This window comes from Sphaeramia orbicularis, chromosome 14, assembly GCF_902148855.1.
Source record: "Sphaeramia orbicularis chromosome 14, fSphaOr1.1, whole genome shotgun sequence".
Classification (NCBI taxonomy): domain Eukaryota; kingdom Metazoa; phylum Chordata; class Actinopteri; order Kurtiformes; family Apogonidae; genus Sphaeramia; species Sphaeramia orbicularis.
In genome coordinates, this window is record NC_043970.1 from 27466937 (window position 1) to 27482848 (window position 15912).

Here is a 15912-nt window from a genome sequence, read left to right on the forward strand (position 1 = left end):
CCGCTCCCCCGTTCAACAGGGAGAAGAAAGAAAAGTGGACGTGGTGGTGGTAGTTAGGGGTGTGCGTGGGGAGGTGGTGTGGGTGGGTGTGTGGGTGGGTGCTGACCCTTCGCAGTCACATGGGAAACACTGTGCACATTTTCAGTATCCTCAACAGCTGCACAATGCACAGTAAGGAGGATGTTTTCCAGTGTCTGGTGCTGTCCCTGGTGCTAAATCTGAAAGGCTTTTCATTCATTTCCACCCCACTCTTACCCTGCAGTCACATCTTATCAGCATGTGTTACAGTAGCATCTCAGAAAAACAACAGTGTGCAGTAGGTTTAAATGCACTATTTTTAGGCTGCACATCTTTGCTCTCCACTATTTCAGAATATCTCACCAAAAAGCTGCATGTACAACATGAGGCCACCATTAGGTTTTTGTTCCAGGGAATTAGAACAATCATACATATGCATTTGTCAGACTTTTACTCAACGTACAACAATAATGTTTAGGGAAAAACAAGACCAAAATATTAAGTATTTACAATGACCTCATTTTTCCGCTTTACATGGTTATTTTGTGCAGGTTTCATTCAACATATGTCAAATGTTATCTTGGTTTGGTGATTTCTTGTCATTTGAACAGAGGTTATGAAGCAGATACTCATATATTGTCCTGTTTCACTCTTGAATGTTCTATCTGTCTTTTGCTTGTTTTCTGTGTTTTGTTACTGTAAAATTATCTTATACTCTGAAGTTTACTCATAAAAGCCATTTAGTTGTGATTTTTTTTTTTTTTTTTTTTTGGGGGGGGGTTCCATACACATTTCCTGTGTTTTCTTAGTAAAGAGACTGAAAAAACAACAAACCTAAAGGTAGCCCAAGATTTTTGCATGGCACTGGTTCCAGTTTTAGTCCTAGTCCTAGTTGTAGTTCTAGTTCTGGTTTCTAGTGTCAATCCCAAGCCCAGATACATAGAGAGGGTTGCATCAGGAGGGGCATTTGGCACAAATTTGCTGCCAAACTAATCATGTAAATCCCAAATTGTATTCACTCCTCAACTGCAGAATTTAATGTATTGTTGTAAAACTACCAAATACGCATTAACATTGTTCTTCCATCTCTTATACTTGATTCTTCTGTTAATGAAAGCTCACTCTTTATTTAGTCAAACATCGTTCTTAAGAATCTAAAACCAGAGTTTTCCCTCGATGCGTTAAGCATTTTCTGTCTCTAAGAACTCAGGTGGCACTAAATTATTCCTAAGACAGTATGCAGCACCTGGCTGGTGTGTGACATCAAGCAAGTCATCAGGATCTGGGTTATTCATAAAGCGCTGACAGGTCCTCATGCACCAAAGTCTCAAGTCCTGGATAAGTGTTTTCTCTTGTGCTCTATTTTCTTGCATGGTACAGCATTGTGAGCAGTGATTTGATGGTTATTGCTGCTGAGTTAAAAAACATCCTGTGAGTAAATCTGTTCAATGTCAATGTGTTGGTGGTCTGTCGGAAGGCACCAGAACTCCAACACCTACATTATTTTGGGGTCTTGTGTTTCCACAGTGTCTCTTTCACTATAGGGCGTGTGTCTGTGTGCATGGGTGTAGCTGCACCAACAAAGTGGTAGTGGTGAGGACTTTATGGGATGATGGGTGTTTTAGGGAGGGCTGAGCAGTTTGGAAAAGAGCATGCTACTCATTATAAGCAGTTAGTGGTAATGAAAAAGCTCTGCTGTGTTGTTAGTACAGTTCCAGTACTTTGCATTTTCACTGTGAATGTAGTATTGTAGTTGAAGCTGTCCAAGTAGATAGGCTCATTTAAACTGCAGCTACAGCACCAGTGGTTGCTATTGATTTGCATTCTTAATGTGTCTGAGTAAATCTGTGATTTCTACACATTACCAAAGTCAATAGAATTTGTATTAAGTGAGGTTGATAGACAGTTGTATTAAGGTTGTAAAGCTGCCTGTTGGTTGAAAAGATGGGTTTTCAGTCTCAGAGTGTACTGGGAAACTGCACTGAGATTATTTTGGTAACTGGGTATAACACTAAAACTAACTGTCCCATTCATTTCCAATAGAGCTGGTGTATAAAAGATATAACAATGCCTAAAAAATAGTAATCTACAGGTTTTAGTGGGCAATGATATGGAGTCATTTTTGTCCTTTTTAACATTATGCAGGAGGTTCAAAGCCAAAAAAAAAAGGCTTTCTTTACCTAAATAACTAGAAGCACTCGGAGAGCGCAGACCTCCGCCAAGGCTGATCAGTGGCCCCCCCCATGGGCCCCCCCACCCCCGATCACCACCAAAATTTAATCATTTCTTCCTTATCCCATTTCCAACAAACCCTGAAAATTTCATCCAAATCTGTCCATAACTTTTTGAGTTATGTTGCACACTAACGGACAGACAAACGTGGCCCCCCCCGTGAGCCCCCCCACCCCCGATCACCACCAAAATTTAATCATTTCTTCTTTATCCCATTTCCAACAAACCTTGAAAATTTCATCCAAATCTGTCCATAACTTTTTGAGTTATGTTGCACACTAACGGACAGACAAACAAACAAACAAGCAAACAAACAAACAGACAAACAAACAAACAAACCCTGGCAAAAACATAACCTCCTTGGCGGAGGTAAAAATCAGTGATCATATACAAAAACAAGGATTGCATTTTTCATCATAGTTTCAAGTTGAGACTATAATAAAGATTTGCTCAGTTTGCATAGAAATGTATGTTTGCGTGATGAGTGGCATTTCATTGAAGTCCATTATGTTAATTAGAAACCTTTTAAGTTACATTGAATGAGGAATAATGTAGATTAGTTTACAATGATGAAGGTAGATGCTTCTAAAGAGATGATCCTTGTGTTTCAGTGAATATTGATTAAGGGAAGTCCAGTGATATGGAAGTTAAAAACCTGTAGGGGATCTCATGGGATTAGAGAGACTTTATTAGACTAAAAAGTGCTCGGAACGTCATACACAATTATGAATACACAAATCTTCTTCCCATTAATTAAACATTGATTTTTGCTGTCAGATATGTGCTTACATTATTTGTGCCTTGTGGTTAAACATTGTTATATGATAGTACTATATGGTTTATTCGTATGTATTTGTACAGTGCCTATAAATACCATTCACACAGTGTAAATGGAATCATGATCAATATAATTTGTGTTGTTGGCAAAAAAAAAAAAAAAAAAAATGCTTTTGGCAGCAATCAAAAAGACTATCAGTAGAAAATAGTTAAAGCCTGAAGCACTCACAATGGAGGAATGGATCGATATTGTACAGGACATTTACATTCTGGAGAAGTTGACATTTTCTTTTAAGGGTCAAAGGGAATTTTTTTTTCATTATTTGGTCAAAATGGACAAACTATGTAAAACCTGTAAATGCTGTGAATTGAATATACTGGTTATATGAAAACATTTACATGATATATATTTCTGTTTAGTGTAAACATACACATCCTAATGTGTTTTATCTTGTTGAAGAAGAAGCAGAGTAAGCCCTCTCCTCCTGCCCACTTGTAATAAGAGTTCTTTATTCAACAAAAAACTTGGATTAGCAACGACCACTCTTGTTCACATTTGAGGTGTGGACATTGAATTGTAAACAAAAGGGAAGTTTTGTATGTTTTGCTTTTCCAAATAAACAAAGAATGGGAAAAAAGGGGCACAAATTTCTGTAAAGTAGTGTCAATTAATAAAATATATTATATAAAATAAGTGGTTGCATAAATATTCACACCCTTGAACGTGACTGAGCTAAATCAACAGAGGTCCAGTCAGTAGGTGCTAAAAGTCTCACAAATAGTGACGTGGAGATCGTCTGAGTGCACTGAATGTTTCTCAAATGACTGTATTCATGGCTACAATTATACCACAAAAACTAAACACTCCAAGCAGCTCTGAGAAAAGGTTACTGAAAAGTATGAGTTAGCGGATGAATACTGAAAAATCCTCTGCATTTCAACAGAACCCATTAATAAGAAATAGATGGAATATGGTACATTTGTAAATGGGGTTAGAGTGATTTGTCCTCACAAACTGAAGAAGGAGACTAGCAAAGGAGACCACCAAACCAAGACCCATGTTTTTACTCTGAAGGAGTTAAAAGCTTCATTGGCGAAGATTCAAGAGAGTGTGCAGACAACAGCAAAGCCACTGTTGAAGTCATCTGGGTTAGAGTTCACTCAAAGGCACGCAGGAGACTCCAAGGTCAACTGTAGCCTGGTTCTTTGGTCTCATGAGACATGATGTTCAGTGGATATCAAACACTGCACATCACCGCAAACATACCATCCCCACTAGGAAGCATGGCGTATGCAACATGACGCTGTGGGGATGCTTCTCTGCAGCAGGCCATGGAAGGTTTGTGAAGATTTAAATGCTTAAAGTATGATAAAGGAAATAAAAATTATTAATGAAAAACACAAAACATACAGTGAATGTTGTATGCCTTTTACATTTTGGTAAGTGGTTTGAAGACAACAAAGTGAATGTTCTGGAATGTCCAAGTCAAAGCTCAGACTTCAATCCAATAGAGAATTTGTGCCTAGATTTGGAAAAGGCTGCTCATACCTGATCCCTGTGCAAACTCTTTAGCAGGATTTGCATAGAAGAATGGAGAAAAATGGAATTGTCCAGATGTGAAAGCATGACTGAGATCTATCTACATGGACTCAGTGCTGTGATTGCAGTGGGCACCTATTAAATGCAGACTTGAAGTAGGATTCTTTTTATACAATCAATGGAAAGGGAAAACATCCAAGGGGCAAATACTCTTTTTTTATATAGCCAGAGTGTATTTACTGGCTAATTTATTCATTTTTTTGGCTAATTAAACTGTATAATGTTTTGGGGTTTTTTCTTTAGTATTGGCAGCAACTGAAGCATAACTGTGCAAAGAAGACCTATTGCTATCAAGGCGTAAATTTAAAAAATGTAAAATTACTTCCCACCAGCTTATATGTCTCCATATGTCAACTTTTCCTTCTGAAAACTGGAATTACTCATGTTCAGATGCATTTACATTTTGGGTAAAATTGAAATCTCTCTCCCCAGATGTTTTACTTTAGTGTTTAAGGAAAAAAGAAGACCCCTAGGGCTTGAATAACACGTATCTGAGTTGTGTGTATGTGTGTCAGCATTGAAAGTATCCAACCCTACACACCCCACAGACAACCTGTTTACGCCCCTGGCCCCATGCAGCCCCAGCGCCTGCTCATAGACCCACAGCCCAGCAGAGAGCTCATCCACAATCCACCGTGACAAAGGGAAAGAGCTGAGTGCAGGATATAAGGCTGCCACTGGCTGCCAGAGTGTGTCCAGCACAGTGCTTTCTGCAGATTGCAGCATTTTGAGCTAAACCCCCCTCTGTCTGCTCACTATAGATGGGACCTGGACGAGGGGGGGTCATCATAAGTGCGTGCGGTGACCAGGGTGGAGTCGGGGGCTTGTGTTTGGTAAAGTTGGTGTGGCTGTATAGCTTCACAGCCGGGTGGACATGATCTCTATTCTTCTTTCCCAGCACAGTGTGTGTATGTGTGTGGGTACAGATATTCCCCTCCCCAAAGCTGAATCATATGACTCCAATTGTGAGCAATGGAGGGGTCTCTGTGTTGACCCTTTAGAAAATGTCTCAGGCAGGGACAGCCGAAAGAGACATAATAGGTCTGAGCTTGAGGAATTCAATCAGGTTTCTGTGGCTTGTAGCAGCAGAGTCAACACCGCTGATATCACGGTGCTGATACTTATCATTCCACCATCTTTTCTACTGTGAAGTGCTTTCAATTCATGAAAAACACTAAAATCTGCTATTCCTCATCTGATTTAACATTACAGTTCTCTCTAGTTACAGTTTACTGTAAAATGTCTGTGTCTAAAATTCAGATGGTGTTTCAAAGAGCATAATTCATCCTTACATCCTGCTTAATTTCAGTTTGTGTACTCCCACCTTAAAAGGCTGTCTGCTGAGTTTTATATCCTTATTAGCAACACCTCTGATGCTCTGATAGCTCATGTTCTTCTCCCAAATTTGGCCAGAAATCTTTCTTCCCAAATGCAGAGTGGTTTTTAATTTATCCTAAAGAAAAAGGTTTAATTGAAATTGTTGGTGAATCTTAAAATGTAGCTCTGTGTGGAAATAAATGTTGAAAAGTAATTTGCCCCATATTTTATTTATCACTTCAAGCTGCCTAGCAGTTCAGCACTGGTTTATAATGAAAACAGTGATAAATGCATTAAGTAATCAGGGATGTACAACAACCAATAAATAAAAAAAATAAAAATGTCATGACCACAATTATTACTTTTTAGGAATATTAATACCTGAACTGAGCTCAAGTGCCTAAACACATTTGCTAAGTGACATATCATTATTTTAAACCTTTCATTTTTTAGCTTTCTCATGTCATGTGTCCCCCAAGTTCCAAACCCTGCTATATTTGACCAATGAATAAGAAACTTTAGTAGCTGTGCACTTTAGTCACCAATACCCAGTGGGTTATTCTCCGGTCAGTGCGACCTACTAAAGATATTTATATCCCTCAACACTTTTTGAGTCATCTCCCAAGGCCAGATATGCTATTTCAGTTACGGTTCTTGTTCATCCTCTCTCTCTTTCCATCCTTTTTCTTATCTCTCTTTCTCCTAAACTAGTTGCTGGAGGTCACCCTGCTGTTCCAGTTTTAAATTATATAATAATTCGACAGAATGAAACCAGGACACTGAGGAACTGAGGTGCCACGGCAACGTGACTCGCTGAGCTCACAGGGTGAGGATCATAGGTTGTGTAAAACATTTCCACCGAGAGATGGACAGCACTGAGTCATGTCACCTGTTTACTGGTGTGCAGATTTGCAGATGTGCTGTTGCCTAACATGTCATATTTCACATGCCAGCAGTTCAGTGTCATTCACAGGTCAACGGAGAGAATTTCTACAGGAAACATGGACAGTATTGTGAAGAAAATACAACAGGTGTGGAGGCAATTCCAAACATGCCTACAGTATGGACAAAAAAAATGAGGGCAGTAACACACTCTGTGGTCCACTAATAAATTTAGCCTATACATCTGTGATGTTTATAGTCAGCACATCTATCCTGATTTTTGCATTTACAATCATCTTGTAGACTAATGTGTAAAACATTAGATGGCACATGTTTTGTTTTTGTTTGTATAAATGATAAAAGAATCAACATCTCCTATAAAAAAAATGCAATAAACACAAAAAAACACATATATTTAACATAGAGAGCATTACAGTTTATTTGCTGAGAAAGAAAATTGTCAAGTGGATCCCTCACATACCACAGATATAAACCACTTTGCATCAAAAGGGGATTTTTTTGTGTAGATGCTGACAACCTGCTTTCATCAGTATATATACAAGCAGCTCCCTCTAGTGGAAGGTTTTGGAAGTTGTTTGTATTAAGATTGTTGACTTGGATAATACCTGTTTTTTTAATGTAGCAGGTGTACTGGTCTCAGACAGAAACAGATGTCTTTGATAAATAGTTTATCCAGGTCTCACCTGCTTACATGTCTTACCTCTGTTCAGCTCTAACGCAGGTGCAGGTAGTTTAAAGCTCACGCCCTTACTTGTTTTCATAATTATACCTTTGGCACTGATATTGTTCTATGTATTAGTCTTCAAATCCATGTAACAGTAGAACTTAGATTCAGCTGAGTTGTTTAAAAATTGACACGTTATATTTATTGGTGAGCAGGTAAATAAAACCGAATAATACAGAGTTTTGATTCATTGTCAGTCACTCATTAAAGGATCCATGACATTTGGATTTAATGTTTATGAAAAAGCTATAATTCCTAAAATACCTAAGAAGGAATTTGCCAAACATTTGAAAATATGAGCGAATGATAGTGCCTTTATTAAAATGTATATGTTGTTGTTGACCTAAAAAGCAAAAGAGGCGGAAAAAATTAACAGAAAACTTATGGAAATCCTCGTGTGTAGGGTTTGTTTCTGTTCCAGGTGTCTTGAAAGGAAAGAATGAATCATCCTCAGCAGCAGACCCACACATTGCTTTAACTGTCAATATGGAAGTGTTACTGTCTGGATGTTAATGTGTGATTTGGAGGCACTTGCAGTGTTCAGTATTTTCCGTTTCTGCGGTAAATATGCGCTTATATGGAAAACTTCCCACACAGATCCAACACAAAAAAACAAGGAAAAAGACATTACTTTTGACATCTTCTTTTTTTAATTAAAATTGTTTGGTTTTGTAAATGCTTTGATGCAATTATAACAACAGATGTCAAATGTTATTGGTTTTCCTGGAATAAGCTACATTTAGCAAATATTCCCACTATATTCTTTCTAAGTGCATGACCTTTTGGCTAGCTTAATTTTAACTTTGGTGCACATGTCAAATTATACAAAAACTTCAGGTTGCTCATGAACAAACAAACAAACAAACAAACGGGTAAGACACGCATCTATCTTTGAGAAACTGTGAGAACAAACTGTACAATAACACAAAACCAGCCAATAACTTCCCACAGAAAGGATTTTGAATTAGATTTATACAATGCTGACTGATATGGGAATGTAAAACGGGAACACCAAAACACTAGAAAACGTTCCATGGCATTCCTACAGTATACAAATATTAAATAGACTTATACAAACAAAGTGAATAACAGAGAGATCCTTACGTTTGTGTGGTACTCTTTAAAACATATTCTAATTCCTCATGAAAGCAAGATATGGCTTGAGAACAAGGATTGTAATTAAAAATGGCAGGTCAATTCAACAGGAAAGTGCACATTTGAAGCTTAACAACATACACTTAAAAAAAAAAAAAAAAACAATAATTACAAAAAAGTTGAACAAACAAACAATCATGTTCTTTGTCTGCACTGAATGGTTTCTTAAATGTGAGATGGGGAAGTAGAGCCGACAATGATATGTTTCATGAGCCGCTGCCATGATCTGACCTCAGATGAGCAGATATATTTGAAGGGTTGCTGCCTACACACAGTCCCAGGGTTGAAGAATGAGACAGAGGTGCATGCATGGCAGGCACATTTTTCTGCTTGTTGTTGTGTTAAGATGATGTACAGAGGTTACCGAGTTCTGCGACGCATGCATATGTTTGGCCTGCGTGTAGCCACAAAGCCGTGTTTGCAGTAGCACTTGTATGAGCCGACGGTGTTCACACAGCGAGCGTTTTTGCAGGGACTAATACGAACTCCTGGTTCAGCACACTCATCGATGTCTGTGGGAAAAAAGGGAAAAAGTCAATGAACATAAGCATTCATCAATGACAGGAAAAATTTTAAAAAATATATATAAATAACTGATTGTTTTTGCTAAATACAGTAATGTTAATTACTGCATTCTAACCGAAACACTGATAGAAATTTGGTAAGATACATATTTATCAGGAAATCAAATCATCTGTTTTTTTATGCAAAAAGTAAAAACAATTAAATTTATGCTGAGGAAAATATTTCTGAAATGTAAGTGAGCACAAGTATAAAGCAGCATAAAATAAATACTTAGGTAAAGTAAAGGTATATCAAATTAGAATGTATATTGTGTATTTGTATAAATGTACTGAGTAACAGCTTATCCAAATGAAACCCAACATTCTGGCATACATTTTAGGTGCAAACCATTTGGGATAGGAGGTTTACTATATTTCTCATTAACAAACAAATGTAAGTGCAACAATAATGATTTTTGTACTGGGAGAGAAAAACCCCAACATTTTATCTAAATCACTTATGCTGATTCCAAATCTGAATCTCCACTAAGGCATTAGCAGCATATCATGTCAACACTGTCATTCTATAAAGCGTGATTAACATTCATATGGATTTCAAGACTTGGCAGAAAAAAGAACATTTTGGTTCAGTCCAAACCGATGCAAAGCTGAAAACTAGGAATTTTCACTGGACCCCAGATTGGAGATCCTGTATTCCCTGTAAAGCTCAGCTCTCTAGAATCAACAGTCTGGGATTCATTTGTGGAAGTGATGCAGCATTTTCTGGGTAACCATAGAGCCCAAAATGAGGACTTGATGGCGACATGGTAAAAACAGATGAATGGATAGGTTGCAGGATGTTGCTAGAAATTCATATCCCCCCCTTGATTTTTTTTCCAGCCGCAGTTTGGGTGATTTAAGTGATGAAACATGAAACTGAGCACTGTTGGTTCTAAAGCGGTGAACTGTCACAATCTACAAGCACAAGAAACAGTGTCATTTATGACCAATTTTGATCCAAACAGATGATGTGATGCTCATATCTGTGAGTAAATTTGACCAATTTAGCACTATTATCTTAGATACAGTGGTGGCCAAAATTATTAAAACACTTAGCATATTTAAGAGATTTCATCTGTTGTTTTTGTTTTAAATTGACCAATAAAATATCCATAAAACAAATTCAATAACAAAAGCACTCGGGGAGCACAGTGCCCCCCCCACGATGTCTGTCTGTCTGTCTGTCTGTCCGTGTGCAAGATAACTCAAAAAGTTATGGACGGATTTGGATGAAAATTTCAGGAAATGTTGATACTGGCACAAGGAACAAATGATTAAATTTTGGTGGTGATCGGGGGTGGGGGTGGGGGGGCCACAGGGGCCCACTGATCTCCCTTGGCGGAGGTCTGCGCTCTCTTTTCTAGAAAAGCACTCAGAGAGTGCAGACCTCCGCCAAGGCAGATCAGTGCCCCCCCCCCCCACGATCACCACCAAAATTTAATCATTTGTTCCTTATCCCATTTCCAACAAACCTTGAAAATTTCATCCAAATCTGTCCATAACTTTTTGAGTTATCTTGCACACGGACAGACAGACAGACAGACAGACAGACAGACAAACAAACCAATGCCGGCAAAAACATAACCTCCGCGGAGGTAAATATCTGCAAAGTCACCATTATGCTCTATAAACCATAAAATAGAGCCATCATAAGAGGATTTTGGTCATTTTCCTACAAAAAAACATCCATCCATCCATTTTCTTCCGCTTATCCGGGGCCGGGTCGCGGGGGTAACAGTCTAAGCAGGGATGCCCAGACTTCCCTCTCCCCAGACACCTCTTCCAGCTCTTCCGGGGGGACCCCGAGGCGTTCCCAGGCCAGCCGAGAGACATAGTCTCTCCAACGTGTCCTGGGTCTTCCCCGAGGTCTCCTCCCGGTGGGACATGCCCGGAACACCTCCCCAGGGAGGCGTCCAGGAGGCATCTGAAACAGATGCCCGAGCCACCTCAGCTGGCCCCTCTCGACGCGGAGGAGCAGCGACTCTACTCCAAGCTCCTCACTGGTGACTGAGCTCCTCACCCTATCCCTAAGGGTGCGCCCAGCCACCCTGCGGAGGAAACTCATTTCGACCGCTTGTATCCGGGATCTTGTCCTTTCGGTCATGACCCAAAGTTCATGACCATAGGTGAGGGTACAAAAAAACAAGCCATATCTATTTCACCTTCAGTGTTACACAATCATGTTCCTTCACAGAAGAAGCTAAATTCCTTGTATGATTATGATTAGGTTTAATGTGCTTAAATTGATGGTGATGCAACAGAGTTAGGACACAGTTGTGTGATTTAAAGGTACAAGGCCTATCCTGCTCATTAAGTAAATATTAAAGCTCAAAGTAGATAAAAACAGTAGGAGTCACGTCATCTGAGATTTGTTGTTGTCAGAGCAAACATCTGCATGTTTCATAAACATTGTGACATTAAATTATGTTTTAGAGGCAAAAAAGGTCAATATTTTGTGTTCCAGTAATTATAATGGTGTTCAATTAACATGTTCACATAACTCAAAATCCAGAGGTTTTTTTTCTCCAATAGCAGACATGACTTATTTTGATGCCCAGTGTCATTAAAACTTAGGTTTGTAATTATTTCATCTTCAGGTCCATACAGATGATAAGTACAACTAGTATAAACCCACCTATGCAGCGGGCCCGGGAGTGGTCCAGTCTGAAGCCTGGGTTACATTCACACATGGTCCCCAGGTAGGAGCGGACACAGCGGCCGTTTGCACAGCTGCATTCATCTGAGTCCTCCTCTGAACTGTCACCTTTTAGGCAAACACACAGAAAATAGAAATAGTGTGGTAAAGAGTCAGCTGACAGAGCAGTGCATCTAATATTTCATTTTACACAAGACAAATACAGTTTTTTACCTGGGTTATAGTTGGCAAAAGCTGCCAAAAAGTCTTGCTCTCCATCAGACTCAGTCTCCAGATGCATTTCACATAAACGACTGAACATCTCTGAAAATGACAAGCAAATATTTTTTTAGCTGTGCATTTATGAGAAGTGGGAACAAGCCATGAAACCAGCTCGGTCTGCGGTTTACCTGAGTTTCTAGGTGGACAGGTGTTACACTCAGGGCCCCAGCCACGACCGTAGTGACAGCAGCACTCAGAGTAGGTCACCACCATACCGTTCCTGGGCTCGCTGCAGATCAGACCCTCATCAACCTGAAGGAAACACACGTCCTTATGGGCCGCGGTGCGATCTATGTGAAAAGGAGAATGAAAAGAAGTGATGTGAACTGTTATTCAGCAATTAAAGATAAATCAGTATTAAAAACATATAACATGCTGTATTCTCGTGACTGTACGGAATGTGAAAACAATTTTCCTGTGAAGGCAAATAAACATATCTATCTGTCTGTCTGTCTATCTATCTATCTATCTATCTATCTATCTATCTATCTATCTATCTATCTATCTATCTATCTATCTAGGTAAAACATTCAGAAATGGTCATAAACGCAATCTTATCCAAACTATCAAAACAGATTCTGATGACGTGTCATAACAATTGCTTTGGATTATGATCCGATTCGACTGCATGTGACACCCATATCTGCTTCAGGTATATGTGATGATATATATGCCAATGAATTGTATACATTATATAGTTTAAAGATGTGAAATAAGCTTAAATGGAAGTGGTTATAGACTAAACAACACAAAAGAAAGTTTTTTTCGTAATGAAAATTTAACAATGACAAATTATCGTTCAGTAGCTATAGGAGCAGCCAGACTTTGCAAATTGGGAAGTGACAAATATGAATGTGGTTACATTTTCAACATGCTATAAGTTGTGTAAAATCTTTGAGTGTGAACCAGTGGCATGCTGGTCGCTGGTTTGTCAGTGTGTAATATATTCAGGCATTTGAACATCCATGAATCAACCATTTCTTAATCTTGTCACGGAATATATTGCAACCACTGACAATTAATTTTGATCATAAATCTTTCTGTACATATATGTGCATTTCTGTTAGTGTTCAGTATATATTACAGTAAAACAGCAAACACTGTTTAACTGCCAGGATTCTTTATACCCATTTATTGTAACTCAAGATCCCAAACAATAATTACTTCAGTTCTGCTCTATTTAGTACATAAGTCATTTTTCTTTTGTTCTTTCTCTGTCATGAGTAATTATTTCATGAAACAGTAATCACAGTAATTTAATGTCTAATCATTCAAATCTGTGGTGCAATCCTTTTTACTGTCACATATAGTAGTTGCGCCACTGCTTCTGTTCTTCTGTTAATGTAAGATACTACTACTAAGATACTGTCACATGGATGAACAGGTTATTTACATCTTCAGGAAGAATGTTAAGTATTAGTAATCTTTTACTTAATGCAATCATGCACATGTACATTATATGGACAAAAATATTGGAGCACGTCACATCTACAGCTTGACTTCCCATCCCCCTCAATTTGGAACGTTATCATGATAAAAATGTTTGTCAGTTGTTGCCAATAATTCTCATGATTAATCTCATATCATTATTTATTTTGAGTTTAAAGAAGAAGTTGGAGAATGCAGATGACTGCTTGTGGTTTACAACAATGTGGTGGAACATCTGATGATATGATTAGAACATGAATAATATAGTAGAAATCTAGGTAGACCATTTAAAACAATTATATTTATTTAAAAAATCAGTAAAATTAAGTAACAACAAACCACTGCATTTTGTAAGAATAGAAGGCAATGTAAACCAAATTATCCCTTTTGAAGATATAACAGTGATTATGGGTATGATATTTTTATTCTAACCACCTTTTAGAAATGAAAGAAACTCAATGTGACCCGATAGTTTTGTCCATATATTGAAATATTCTTTACTGGGGAAGACATGAAAGTATTGTCAAAAATATACAGATACACATATATTGTACATACAAAATTATTACTGGTGCATTAAATTTTTGTCTAATCAATAAAAGGTTATAAAAGCTGTAAAAGTATGCACTATATCTGAACATAATACTTAATATTTGATGTGCCTTTTAACCTGCTATTGAAAATACTACCTCTATTTAGAAGAAGGCATGTAAAACCATGAATGTCATTGTACAGTTAACATTTTGGCATTCTTATCCACACAAACTTAGAAGATTAAAACCTTTTTTTTTTTTTTTTAAATACAAGCAAACATACAAAATGCACAAAGCAGTGTTTTGTCACACTGAACATGGTCTTATATTGCTATATGTGCAGAAATGTGAACGCTCAGTGTGTTTTCTTAATAACTACATAAAGTATTTTCTCCACAAAATGGGAAATTGTCCCTGTAAAGTGGGTAAGCAGGAGGAGTGGTGTAACTGAACATAAAGCCAGTACATGCCACAGATAAGCCGAAACTCATTTTTATTTGATTTTGTCAGACTCATGAGCTGACTGATTTTACCCACCGTCATAGACGCACTGTTTCAGAGCTGCACTGAAGGTGCGGGGAGGGTCGCAAAAACAGTGAAAGGAGCCAGGCGTGTTCTCACACCTCCCATTCTTACAGTACGAGGGATCCTGGCACTCATTCACATCTGCAAAGGGCACCACAGACACTGGTTACAGTATGAACATCTGCTTGGGGCCAACTCTCTCAGTACAGACTGTGGAAACAATAGCACCCACTCAATTAACTCCAATAGTCCTGCAAAACATAGGTGAAGTTTGCAATGTTTTCTTCTGTTATGACTGTGTCAGATTCAACACTATGGAGATGTTTGAGGTTTTGCACAATAATGCTTTACACTCTCATGAGTCAGCTTTTAAAACACCATCTGGCACAGTCTCAGCATCAACCAAACATTTCAAACTTCTGAGGTAATTTATTACAGGAACATTATATTAGTTTGGATGATGTTTTAATGTTTACAGTGGTTTTTATTGTGTCCACCATCTGTATGACTCATATTTCTGTTTATGGTTTTCCCATAAATGCTGCATGCAAATTTAATTCCTTCATCTGTAATACCAATAACATTTCTGTAAGAATTTAGTCATGCATAATCCTGTAATTGATCAAAGAACTGCAGTGTCCAGTTTCAACACCATATTGCACAATCTGCAACACCTCCACTGAGGAATCTTTTAGCTGTAAAGGCGTTTGCAGGCAGTTTGCAGAGAAAATGAATGATATGATAAAGGCCATGTAGGCTAATGTGTACTATAACATATTAATTTATCATCTTGTTTGGAAGTGTAGTAGAGCATTTTGCACCTGTTTTTGGTCTGTATTGGCAGCTTGGCAACAATGATTAGTGCATTTTTGGGCAGTGGATTAGCTCAGTATGGGTGAGTGGAATTCAATAAACAATGGGCAACAATGGACTTCTCAAAACTTTTTATATCCATGTTCTGATTTTAGAGGCAGTAGGGCATCCAGAGCTATCCATACTTTATAGTCTCTCTGAAGCTAAGAACGTCCTCCAGGTTCAGTTGTAGAATCCCAAAGCTCACAGCTCAAGTAAGTGTGCTTTACCAGCTATTTTTATCTTCAGCATTTTTTCCACAAAACTCATACCTGAATAATAACAAAAAGAGGCTTTCTAGGTATCTACCATGCTGGAGTCTCAAATCTATTTTTTGCTGCACAGTCAGCAAACTGTACAGGAAACAA

The 15912-nt window shown here is 38.2% G+C and overlaps 1 protein-coding gene across 4 annotated transcripts in view; it reads right to left on the minus strand.

Moving 5' to 3' along the window:
* Positions 1-7455: 7455 nt before the first annotated feature.
* The window catches only part of ltbp3 (latent transforming growth factor beta binding protein 3), a 63041-nt gene continuing 54584 nt past the window's right edge, over positions 7456-15912 (minus strand). For 3 of the 4 annotated variants that reach the window (XM_030154759.1, XM_030154757.1, XM_030154755.1), the window contains 5 exons: positions 14705-14833; positions 12335-12496; positions 12159-12248; positions 11925-12053; positions 7456-9238 (listed from right to left, as the gene is read on the minus strand). In XM_030154759.1, coding sequence (XP_030010619.1) covers positions 9087-9238; positions 11925-12053; positions 12159-12248; positions 12335-12496; positions 14705-14833 — 662 coding nt within the window. In that variant the 3' untranslated portion in view covers positions 7456-9086. The remainder of the gene's footprint in view (positions 9239-11924; positions 12054-12158; positions 12249-12334; positions 12497-14704; positions 14834-15912) is intronic. The other variant, XM_030154758.1, reaches the window with a different exon arrangement.